We start from the raw sequence: 13,157 nt of genomic DNA on the forward strand, positions 1-13,157 counted from the left end.
TCTTCCACTCTCTCTAAAGATGAATGGAAAAATATCCTCGGGTGAGGATTAAAAAAAAAAAAGTATCATACCTAATAAAATGGTAATATGCTAATTACCATCACTCCGCTACGCCCACGATTGGGCCGGCTGGAGGCACGGGGGCGAGACTCAGGGTGGCCGATTGGCTGACGGTAGGAGCGGGGGACGGGGACTCACGAATCCCCGACCCCCGCTCCTCCCACCGGCTTAAACGGCCGGCGCTGCTTAGGCCGGCGCTGCTTAGGCCGGCGCTGCGGAAGACGCTGGTGGCGGAACTCGGGGTGGCCGATTGCGTGGCTGCTGGCACCAGTTTTCCGCCAGCAGCAGTTTTCCTCTGGCCACCCGCCCGATCGGAGCGCCTCCCGATCAGAGTTCCTCTCGAGGTGGCCGATCGTGCTGGTGGGAGGCGCTCTGATTGGTGGGTGGCCAGAGGAAAACTGCTGCTGGCGGATAACTGGTGCCGGCAGCCAGGTGAAGGAAAAGTCTATTGCACGAAACTTCGTGCAACGGGCTCCTAGTATAATAATAAATAAATAAAAGCTTTCTTTGATGAGATAGCAGAAACAGCCTAGAAGTCAGAAGGGGAGGGGAAAGCTCAGGGAGGAAAGTTAGAGGTAAAATGATGTCAAGAGGTAAGTGAACAAAAGATTACAAGGAGAGGAGCAAAAGAAACCCCGTACCAGTGGAGCTCCTGGTCCTGTGAAGGATTATCAGGGACATTTCTGACCTGCTACCTTTTAATTATCAAAGTTGGGATCATTATGCTCCTACCATCAAACTCAACCCTATGATGGGACCAATCCTACTCTGAATCTTGTGGATACAGGAGTTCTAGCCCAATAGCTTGGATGGCTTGCCATGAAGTCAGTCTGTTTTTGGTTCTATTTCTCCCTTATGTCCCAATTCAAATAACTAGATTGATGTCTCTTCCTGCTTGTTCTCACCTGACCTCCCAGAAGTATGGTTCTAGCCTCTGAATGTTGGCCACAGAGCTGAAAGCCCAGTACTTGCAATCAAAGCTCCCCTCTAGTCTGGCTGGCATGGCTCAGTGATTGAGCATCGACCTATGAACCAGGAGGTCACAGTTCGATTCCTGGTTGTGGGCTCAATCCCCAGTGTGGGGTGTGCAGAAGGCAGCTGATAAATGAATGGTTTGTTCTCATCATTGATGCTTCTATTTCTTTCTCCCTCTCCCTTCCTCTCTGAAATCAATTTTTTAAAATAAGGAACCTTAACAATTGTCTGGTAAGTTCTGTTATTAAGTTTAAAGCTCTTCCTCTTTATGCTGATAGGTTTTGTTCTTAGAAGGTCTATAATAAAATTCAGCAGGACTTAGGTTAATTTTTTAAAGAATTGCCAAAACCGGTTTGGCTCAGTGGATAGAGCGTCGGCCTACGGACTGAAGGGTCCCAGGTTCGATTCTAGTCAAGAGCATGTACCTTGGTTGTGGGCACATCCCCAGTGGGGGGTGTGCAGGAGGCAGCTGATTGGTGTTTCTTATCAATGTTTCTAACTCTCTATCCCTCTCCCTTCCTCTCTGTAAAAAATCAATAAAATATATTTTTTTAAAAAGAATTTATAGCTACATCAAGGAAAACACATATATTTAAACTGTTTTACTTGCCTTAAATGATTTAGTATGTGTTCTGAGTATTTTTCTTCACTATATTTTAATCATGTCAGTAAATGCATAAATCACGCTATGAGCAGAAGTTTTTATCTCTATGAAGTCTAATTTATCAATGTTTTTTCTTTAATGGTTACTGCTTATGTTCTAAAAAAATCACTGCCTATTTCAAGGTTTTAAATATATTTTCCTTTGTTTTCTTCTAGAAGTTTTATAGGTTGGCTTTTATACTTAGGTCTATAATCTTTCAAATTAATTTTTGTGAATTAATTTGTAAAGTAAAGTAAAGGTCAAGTTTCATCTTTTTTCATATGGATGACAGATAATGGAAAAGCACCATTTGTTGAAAAGTCTCTCCTTTCCCAATTTAATTATGTTGGTGCATTTGTCAAAAAATCACTTGACTTTAAAAAGATATAGGTGAAAGTCAATTTTAAGAGAAATACCATGTGGTAGCTCATAATGCCTTTAGGGCTGACCCTCCTCTAACAGTAATACCTCTGCTACTGTAGGAGCTCTTCCAACTTTTCATCTCCTGGTTGACCACTGGTTGGTCAGAGAATTCTGAGATTGTAATCCTCACTTCCATTTAAAAAAAAAGATCGTGTCCTCATTTGTTTATAAAATCAGATAGGTGAGCTAATACCTTGGGCATTTGAGTTAGGATAAAGTCAGGTTAAGATGATCAATTATTACATTTTATTCATGATAGAATCTTCATGTTTTAGAGATACTGTCTCAAAATATTCAGAGTGAAGGGATGATAAGTGAAGAGGGTAAAGATAAAAAGACAGGCCATGTACTGACTGTTGAAGTTAGATATCAGTACATTATTCTCTCTACTTTGTAATCATGCTTAACAAAATGTTTTAAAGTACTTTATTTATTTATTTTTTTTAATATATTTTATTGATTATTTACAGAGAGGAAGGGATAGGGATAAAGAGTTAGAAACATCGATGATAGAGAAACATCAATCAGCTGCATCCTGCACACCTCCCACTGGTATGTGCCCGCAACCAAGGTACATGCCCTTGACTGGAATCGAACCTGGGACCCTTGAGTCCGCAGGCCGACACTCTATCCACTGAGCCAAACCGGTTAGGGCATGTTTTAAAGCATTTTAGTCACAATTTCACATTTTAATATTCTGATCATTACTGAAAATGTAGTATGTAACAGTAAAATCTGCAGAGTAACTCACCGGACATTTTCTGGTCTGAGTTTATCAAGAACCATCTCTATTAAATCAGGTCTAAATTCTTCCAGCAAATATTCAGCTGTGAGCACTTCTTCTAGGGGATAATACTTTAAAACAAACAAAGTACAAGACTAAATAAGAAGCAATCAGATATCTAACACAGGAAATACATTATTTTATACTCCTCACTTCCCCTCCATTAAATTTTACTCCACTAGAAAAATTTCTCAATCTTTTCTCTTTTCTACCACACTCTAAGCAGTTTCATATTGTCGCATGATTTTATAGTTAATGCCCAAATACACTTATATTACAGAAACAAAATCACAATTTTTTTCCAGGGAAAAATGTAATATTTCTGCCTAAAAACTGAGTATTTGTTAAGGAAGAAAATTTGATGGTTAAATGCTGACATCTACAGGATTCTTAGTATAAAGTAAATACATTTTTATGAACAAAATTTCCATTCAAATTTTTTGAAAGAAATCAAAGATTTATAGAGTTGTTGTGGGGAAAATGGCTTATAGAGAAGAAAAATAAGGTAGAAGATACTTTTCAGTAAGAGCAACTTCCAATATACTGACACAGATTGATCCATTCATTCGACAAGTATTTAATGAACACCTACTCTGTTCTAGGCGTTTCTGTGCATACAAGGGTAGACAAGACATATGATGTCCCTATTCTGAAAGGAGCTTATATTGTAACTGGGAAGGAGGCAGACAATAAATAAATATTGTCATTACATTTATAAGTGCTATGAGGAAAATTATAAAAGGGTAGGGGCATCACTGGGAGGTCAGAAAAGGTCTCTCTGAGGAGACCCAAAGGATAAGAAGAAAACTGACAGCCTGGTTAGCGTAGTTCAGTGGTTGAGTGTCAACCTATGAACCAGGAGGTCACAGTTCAATTCCTGGCCAGGGCACATGCCTGGGTTGTGGGCTTGATCCCCAGTTGGGAGCATGCAGGAGGTAGCTAATCAATGATTATTTCTCATCATTGATGTTTCCATCTCTCTCTCCCTCTCCCTTCCTCTCTGAAATCAATAAAAATAGATTTAAAAAGAAAGTAAATAAAAATATATTTTAAAAAGACAAAAAATAAAAACATTATCAGTTCAGCTTCATTAAAAAGAAAGAAAAGAAAAAGAACACTGACATGCAAAGATCAGTGTTCCAGGTAGAGAAAACACCAAATGTAAGATGGAAGAATGAACTTAATGCTTGAAGATTAGGCAAATAGTATCACTGGAGGGGAATGGGAATGGGAAAGGTAGGTTGGGGAAGGTGGGTATGCAGTATTGTCAGAGAGATAGGCTGGGGCCAGATCACCTTGAAGGCTAAGGTAAAATTGTGGATTTTATTCCAACTCTTGATGAGAAACCACTGAAGAACTTGACCCAGAGGAGTGAAACAATCTATTTGGTTTTCAAAAGATCACTGAAGCTGGAAAAATAAACTATAGTGAGAACAAGAAAGAAACCAGGGACCCAGATAAGCGACTATAATGGTAGTCCAGGCAAGAAATTATGGTAGCTCAGACTAGGGTAGTAGCAATGGAGATGGAGAAAAGTGAATAAAATGATTTATAGCTTTCATATAATTAGCAATTGACATACTGTAGAATTGAAAAATATTGAAAGCCAGTAAGTAAAATGCCTACATAATGAAAAATATTACAGATGACAATTTTTAGGATGATGAAAATTAAGATTTTTCAGCATGTCTTGACATAAAAGTTGGCGAGATTGCTACAAAGGCTAAAATTTCATACTGCAGCTTCAATTTTTATAATCTGTATAGTATTGAAAGTAATATACACAGGGTCACTGAAATAGTCTACACACCAGTATATATAGTAAAATGATAGCAAACTTACATGCAATATTCCTGCGATCTTAGAGGTATAGCCCCGTGGCCTCTCTTTATCTTTAAACCTAAAAGCAACAGCATTCAAGTCCTAAAATGGAAAGTTAACCAAATTAGAGATAAGTCAACTATTATTTTAAAATAGCTTTTCGTGTGTGTATTTGGTTTGCACTATAGATTTTCTACTCTATACTTAACTTCGTTATACTTACTGAAAAAATGACTATGCTTGATTTAGAAATGTATAGAACATGAATGAAAATAGCAAATAATTAGGAAAACTATGGGGAAGAACCTTGTGAAATCCAATAGTTAGTTGCATAGATGATAATTTTATTGACCCATTCAGAGAACTGCACCCAGATTAGAACTACTGTCATAAATTTCAGAGATTATACCTTGGAACTTTTACTTAGGTAAAAAAGATGTCTCATCCTAAATTACATTTCAGAATTTTGATAAGCCTTATGGTAAATATAAAGTGCAAATTTTTAAAAGCCCTTTAAAAAGAATCATTTAAATTTTTGGAAGAGAAATCCCTTTTGTTTTCTTTTTATTTAAAACGAAAAAGAAAAGGGGGAAAAGAGAAAGATAGCCAAGCTTTTCCATATATACAGTGAAATCACTTTTAACACCATAATCATATATAAGACAATTCACTACTTCTTTGAAGTTTGCTACAGATTTTTATTACCAGATCTGAAAATAACAGAGCTCATGCAGCTTCAGACACAGTAAAGTAAGCCCTGATACAAGCTCAAGAAACTGCTGGCATTCTTCTGAGGGACAGAAAAGCAAACCTATTTCTTCCCTTTTCCTTCCTGAAAAAGGTTAAATGATGCTTAACCCTTAATTGTGCCCCAGGCAGCCAATCAAACTAAGCCTTAACTAAAGCTTCTATGCATTGCAAACTTTTACTTAAATTAGGGAAAAAAAACCCTTCAAAAGTTTTACTGGGCCTTAAATTTAAATTAATTCACACACATATATATGTTTTCTGAGAATTTTCCTTAAGAAAAGTTTTGGTGAAACAAAGGTACCTTGCACTCTTGGAAAACCCATTCTTGAGGTCCTTCTGCACGTAACTTCTGAATGTATTGAAACATGTGCAAAATTATATCTTCAACATGTACTGGAAAAAAGGGGCACACTTAAAAACCATTCAGTCCTCAAATCCTTTAAAGCAGTGAGCTCGCTCCTAAAGTAAGCAGAAGATGGTCCTCTACGAAATGGAGTTCTCACCTCCCTGAGACAGGTTTTAGGGCCCCACAAACAAGGCCCTCTAGGCTCTGGGGTTTGTAGTAGAATGGGCTCTGGGGTAGTAAATGAGCAAATGAAAAGCAAAGTACACATTTTACAAGTGCAACATAATGATCAGATGTTAAGGTGGGAAAACCATCCGTGAAACAACGAAGGGCACATTGCATATGAAAAGTATAATGGATGAAGTGTTTATAACTTCACAACGTAAAACAGATCACAGATAAGGAAATTAAAAAATTAATCATACAAAGTCAATTTTCATTCAAAGACAAAAAAAAGTCAATACTTACATAATCCTTCTTCAGTTAAGTCCACATTAATGATAAAAAACATAAAACCTCGAGCTCCTTCCTTCTGCCCGCCAACAAGAGTATTTACCCAGCCTGTAACAAACAACAGAAATAACATATTGCATGTGTGGCCTCTTTTAGGACAAGGAATATTTTTTAAAATTCACAAAAGGATTAGAATGGACCTCTTGCAGAAAAGACTGGGGGGGTGGGGATGGGGGTGGAGGTGATTAGAAAAAAGATCAGAAAAGCAGTTTCATATAGTGCAGAAGACTCAAGGGATTTTGGGGGGCTTGGAAGCTTTCTTCAGGACTCCCCAAGCCAGTTCCCAAATCAAGAGTAGACTACTGTGTACGAGTATGTGAAAGTGAAGCCCAAGTTGAGTGGGCCTTGGAAATCTTTTACAGACTAGATCTTGGTACACCCTCTGGTTTGAAGGGTAAAAACAGGCAAATAAATAATGGGTACTGACACTTTACAGAGATAGTAAAAAATATCCAATGTGAGTTTATACTTTTTGATCTCTTTTTAAATTTAAAACATGCACCACAACATCTTATGAAATACCTAACCTTTATTGCTCAATGATAAAGAATAAAATAAATTATTGGGGGGTGGGGGGAACCCCAAAGCAAAAAACTAAGTATACTTAACAACCACTACCTCTCTCCCCCATAAACCCAAAAGAATCTCTCATCCAAAAACGTTTTTTTCACAGGGAAATATTCAGGAGGAAATGAGAGCCAGAGCAAAAAGATATGGTGGAATATTACGCTCAGAAGCTGGTGCCCAAAAGACTTACCCTTTGATTTAAGTTCTGATAACAGACTTCCCGGACCTTCATGCCCAATAAGATGACCAAGATAATGACCAGGATTTGATTTATAGTATTTCTGAAGGTCAGGTATGGGAAATGTCACATAAAGATTCCTAATATCCTTAATAGGTACGATTTTGTACATTTGCTGGGAGGAAAAAAATCACAGAAGATTAGCTACATACAACTCTCACTGAATAAAATACAGGGTGCCTCCCCCCCCCCAAAAAAAAATGGGTGTCCCCCAAAAATACATGCACACTTTAACAGCTGATAGCTCAATTTTGAAAATGAAATGTATTTTAATAAACACTGCTTTTATGATTATTCAAAGTGTGTATATATATTTTTGGGAGGACACCCTATATTTATAAACTATGAAGAATACTGATTTTCAAAGAAAAATTCAAAATTCAAGAGGGAATCAACTGCCAAAGAAGATCACACTGAGCATAAAGAAATAATGACCTGGCCTCTTTCTTAGTGAAATGTCAATACATTTGGTATTAAGGCCATGTTTTATCCCCTGGACCGTGCAGCTAAATACTTCTGGATGCTTGCCCTCTGGCAATGGATCATAGCTTTTACAGTCTGCTAAGGTTACAGCTACCAAAGCTACCTTTAGCATGCAAAGATTGGATTATATTGGGATCTTTTTGATGAAACATGTCCCTAATAAATATGAAATTGATTTGATTATCCAGATAAATAGTAAAAACTATAAATAATAAATAAAACCTTCAAAAATTTCCATCTATTATTTGGAAAACTAGGTATATATAAGTCCATAAACTTAAAAAACAAAACAAAACAAAACCAGATATACATGTACTTACTTTAAGATGTTCCTCTTGGAAAGGGTGTTCAGGGAATTCTGGCAATGGGACATTTTTGTTCTCTACTTCAGAAAATAACCTCACCACCAGATCAGTCAAGTCATCTAATGATTCTACAGGAAAACATATAAGAAAAACAGAACTTAATGTAATCATAACATATGACAAGTAGTATTTAAGACCTTAGGATCTCATATACATACATAAAATCACATCATACACCTTAAACTTACACAATGTTGTATGTCAGTTATATCTCAATACAGCTGGGGAGGGGGGGACGGGAGAGGATTGGAACCTTAGGATCCCTGATAAACCTCAGACTATTAAAGGAAAACCTAAATGTGTTGTTTTTTTAAAAATTGCTTCAGGTAAAATTGAAGCAGTTAAGTCCTAGAAATGCCTATATAACTTCTAAAGCTGTTCAACTATACTGTATTGATAATGATATACTTCATGTCTACCTCTTTATAGTCTAAAAACTGTTATGCTGGCCTAGATGGTGTGGCTAAATGGTTAGAGCGTCAACCCAAGCACCAAAGCATTGCAGGTTCGATCCCTGGCCCAGGTCAGGGCTCCTGTGGGCAGCAACCAGTCTATGTGTCTCTCTCACGTTGATCTCTCTCTCCCTTTCTGCCCCCTTCTCCCCCGACTCTCTCCTTTCCACTCGCAATATTAAAAAAATATCCTTGGGTGAGGATTAAAAATTAATAATGAATAAATAAAAAGCTGTTACACAAATGTTATACTGCAATAAATTTAGAAACAATAATAATCAGTTGCATTTGGAAACTATTTTATCTATGATTTCCCTACTAAACCATCAGCTGACAAATTGTGACAGCCACCTTATAAATAGTCTACACTCATTGCTAAAAGTCAAATATTAGAGTTTGCAAGTGATTGATTTTGTGCGGAAATAGTATAAAATGGTGAAAAGAATTCTGGTTAGGGGGATCAGGGGAACTGGTTACCAAGCAACTATGTCTACGGACTACTTGGACAGGCCGGTTAACCACTCCAGGTTCTGTAAAACTAGAAAGTTGGGTGGGATGATCACAAGTCTCTTCCAAGGTCTAACATTAAATAATACTTTATTGTAATATTCCAAATTCACTCAAAGACTTTTAATCATTGATAGAATTATGTGCCACTTACATGAAGTTCTCCTATGTTATTACCTACCTATATTTTTTAATAGTTATACTTGTAAAAGTTTATAAAATTATAAGATGTTCACTACAACACTGTTTATAACAACAACAAAAACTGGAAATGACCTAACATCTACCAATGTATGGATGTTATGAAATGTCTGAACAGTAGAATTTAATGCAGCCATTAATGAGGGAAAGATCTATATATGAAAATGTCTCAATGCTCTATTAAGTGAAAACTGCAGGCTATGAAACAAAGCCATGTGATGTATCTTATTTAATTTTTTAACAAACATACATATATGTAAGTATATTAACAAAATTCTACTTTTGGAAGTATAATAAGAAATGACTTAAGGTGACTATCTTTTTTTTTTAATTAAGGTGACTATCTTTAAAGAGAAGGTATGGTGGTTATAGGATGGAATGAAGAAGAATTTGATTTCTCTTTTATACCTTTCAGTATCAGATGAAATTTTTTCCATGTATAGACATTACTATTATTCTAAAAAAGGAAAAAGTGAAAAAGGTTATATTCTTATGAATAAGATAACCACTCACCTTGATTCTGTCTCCTCAAAAATAGGTTACTTATAAATGGTATAAACATTCATCACTTGTTACTGTCAGGAAGCATTTGGATCAAATAAGAAATGTCCCTTGCTGTTCTATGACCCATTTTGAACTTTTCCATGAACTCTCTAGAGAGTTCTTAATCACTATTTGAGAACTGCTCTCATCTAGTCTGAAATTCTCTTCTAGGCCTATAAATGTGGGCATTTGCACTTTATTTACAAAATATATGTTATTTTTACTTAGATTTGACATGTTTGAAGGGCCCCAAAATGTCCAGAGCCAAATAAAAGGCAGATCAGTGGCTGCTTGTTATATGACAAGTGAATTCGTGAATGGAGCAGGTATATATGGAGCAAGAGATGTCAGTGACAGCTCTGACATAGACACAGATGGGATATGTGACATGAAGCAAGGTGGGCAGTCAACAAAGGTTTGTGGACCTGTAGTGCTGATGACGGCAAAGCTCTTTAGAGCAAGGTTCTACCAGGTGTGCCTTTCCGTATTTCTAGCCTAAAAGCATAAATTCACAATATGGCTTTTTAAAGACAAGGAGCTGTACAATACTGCACAATCCGTCTTCACCACTAAGCTGTGAGCTGCCAGAGATCAGGGAAGTGAGTCTCATTCATCTTTACATCACTAGGACTTGGCATCCCAGTGTCTGTACCTGATAGGTACCTATTTGTAAAGTGTCCAGGTAATTAGTGCTACCACAACTAGAGGGATGGTCCTATGGGAGAACAGAGAAAAATGCTTTTGTCCCTTTGTGACAAAAATCTTCCACATGGTAACTCTTCTTCTCCCCTCCTCCAAGAGATCCTGCTTCCTTTTAACACCTCTGTACTGTAAGGACACCTCTCCCAGGCCCCTCATCAAGTCTACTGAGCTTAGCCCAGGAAATCAGTCACACCGGGAGAGTGATGTGTACACGATCGGGGAACTGAAATATCTCGTTTCTTTTAGACACTATCCTGTCATCTCCACTAAACCAAGAACACAGAGCAGCACTCATGTCTGATTCATCTGCTGTCATTAACCTGCCTAATGAGTGCTTATTAAAATCATGCTTTATTTCAATAGGACACAGACAAAAATACAGCTGAAGCATCTATTCCCAGGACTACGCTCTAAATACCAATGATATGGAACACGCTTGACATACCTACATTTAGAAAACACATAGGATTATAAAGTATACTTTTTAAAATTAGCCCTCACTCCTTAGACCCATTTTTTAAAATTAGCCCTCACTCATTAGACCTGGTTCCTATTGCTTATTTTCTCTTTCTTTTCTTTTTTTAACTTGTGGACATTTTAATGAACTTCCCCCCATGTAGCTTAAAGCTACCAGGACACAGGCCCCACCAACACCCTTAATCTTCTCCTCAGCTCTTCTACTGAAGAATTTGGCCTTCACAATGACAGGCTTCTTAGGGAGCTTTCCCATCCCCAGAACGTTGTAGTAGCCCAATCGCACCACATCAATGAAGGAGCAGCGCCAGTCTTGCTTTTGGCAGCATTTACCCATATCTGCTCACTGACCAGGGCCCACAGTTTATCAAGGTTGACAGTTGGGCAGAAGCTCTGATCCCTCATTAAGTGGTGATGCCTCATACCAACTTTCCCAAAGTAACCTGGGTGATATTTGTTGAAGTTGATCCTGCGATGATGCAAGCCACCAGCATTACCTCGGCCCCCGCCCCAGGTGCTTCCTGTGCTTGCTGGCCTGATCACCCCTAACCACCTCTGCCTGCCGGCCTGATGGCCCCTAACTGCCCTCCCCTGCTGGCCTGATCGCCCGTAACTACTCTCCCCTATTGGCCTGATCGCCCTTAACTGCCTCTGATCCCGCCACCAGTGGCTTTGTCTAGAAGGACGTCCAGAAGATGTCCGGTCTAATTAGCATATTACCCTTTTATTAGTATAGATATATAAATCAAACCTTTCTTGTTTACATTCCAGTTTTCCCAGTTTATCATCATCTGTCTTTTAATATTGTTTCTAGTTTTTGAGTTGTTATCAGGTCAAATCTTTCAATCTTTTCTTTTATACTTCCTTTATTTTATGCCTAGAGCACCTATGATTAATTTATATTTTTTTCAGTTCTCCATTAAAAATCGCCTAAGCTGCCCTAGCTGGTTTGGCTCAGTGGATGGAGCATCGGCCTGCGGACTCAAGGGTCCCAGGTTCAATTCCAGTCAAGGGCATGTACCTTGGTTGCGGGCACATACCCAGTAGGGAGTATGCAGGAGGCAGCTGATGGATGTTTCTCTCATCGATGTTTCTAACTCTCTATCCCTCTCCCTTCCTCTCTGTGGAAAATCAATAAAAAAAATATATATATTTTAAAAATCGCCTAAGCTTTTTTCTACAAGGAGATCATTTTCAAAAACCTCTGAGCAGATAAAAGGTAATATTGTATATCCTTCTTCCAAATACTTTGAAAAAGCCAAAATGGAAAATTTTTATTACCCAATTCAGTGAAAAAAGTTTAAGGATTCTTACCTCGACCTAAAACACAAATAGCCATTAAGTTGGATGAATAATAAGTAGAATGGAATTTCAGTAGCTCTTGTCTTACATCAATGCCTTCTTGATTTGGTCTAGTCTCTAGAGTATATTTGTTACCTGAAAGGTAGAAAAAAACATTTCTCAGAAAACACAAACTACTAGTATGTGGACTTAAAATTTTGTAATTATTGCAACATTGCTGTAAGTTAAACTTAAAAAACAGAGTTCAAGCTGACACACACAGTGATTAGTCAAATATGTTTGAATGGAAGCTGGATAAACAAAACAGTATAGTACAAACCAGTGACATTTTAAACTATAAAGACTTTTCCCTCAGGAACTTAAAGTGCTTTATAAAAATTATACTTCTTAAAACCCCTATGAGATAGTAGGTAATATGAGCACTTATAAGATAAAATTAGATCCACATGGCCTTCATTCACACTTACTTTAATTCCCTAGATGCTACACAATTAATTTAGCATAGCCATTAAGGGATCTTTTTGGAACTTGCCAAGTTACTTGTGGAAATAAACGTACTATTCTTGGCTGCAGCACTAAATATGTGATGTAAATTTTCATGAATTTGATCTAGATTGGTAAAAATAAGATGCAGTGCTGTTTTTATAAGTCTCAAGTGATAATACCACTATGAGATCTCTTATGAAATCAAATAACTAATCAAATTAGGATGAAATATGCATGTCAAAGCAAATACTCAAATTGTCTAAGTACTACCTTTCTAATAAGGATATTTAGAGACCGAGATAGAATTTCAACAACTGGTGACTCTAAAAATGGCACCTTGACTAGAACTATCTTAAGATCCTACTTAGAATAATAAATTTTATTATTACTCCTGCTTAAATGGGCTCCTGTCTTTCATCTGCAGACATGAAACTATGGCAAAACATAGTCTTGATGTAATTTTCCCCTTGGGGTTAATAATGGTTGATGAGCTGACATTGGGAGTCCAATTTTTACTAAATT

General features: G+C 37.3%; 1 protein-coding gene across 5 annotated transcripts in view; it reads right to left on the reverse strand.

Annotated features, from left to right (window-relative positions):
* IDE (insulin degrading enzyme) overlaps positions 1 to 13,157 on the reverse strand; it is a 149,303-nt gene that overhangs the window by 31,154 nt on the left and 104,992 nt on the right. For all 5 annotated transcript variants that reach the window (XM_079793460.1, XM_079793458.1, XM_079793459.1 and 2 more), the window contains exons 5-11: positions 12,162 to 12,284; positions 7,924 to 8,036; positions 7,073 to 7,235; positions 6,271 to 6,363; positions 5,758 to 5,849; positions 4,728 to 4,808; positions 2,853 to 2,956 (exon numbers count right to left, since the gene is read on the reverse strand). In XM_079793460.1, coding sequence (XP_079649586.1) covers positions 2,853 to 2,956; positions 4,728 to 4,808; positions 5,758 to 5,849; positions 6,271 to 6,363; positions 7,073 to 7,235; positions 7,924 to 8,036; positions 12,162 to 12,284 — 769 coding nt within the window. The remainder of the gene's footprint in view (positions 1 to 2,852; positions 2,957 to 4,727; positions 4,809 to 5,757; positions 5,850 to 6,270; positions 6,364 to 7,072; positions 7,236 to 7,923; positions 8,037 to 12,161; positions 12,285 to 13,157) is intronic.

This window comes from Cnephaeus nilssonii, assembly GCF_951640355.1.
Source record: "Cnephaeus nilssonii genome assembly, chromosome: 16".
Classification (NCBI taxonomy): domain Eukaryota; kingdom Metazoa; phylum Chordata; class Mammalia; order Chiroptera; family Vespertilionidae; genus Cnephaeus; species Cnephaeus nilssonii.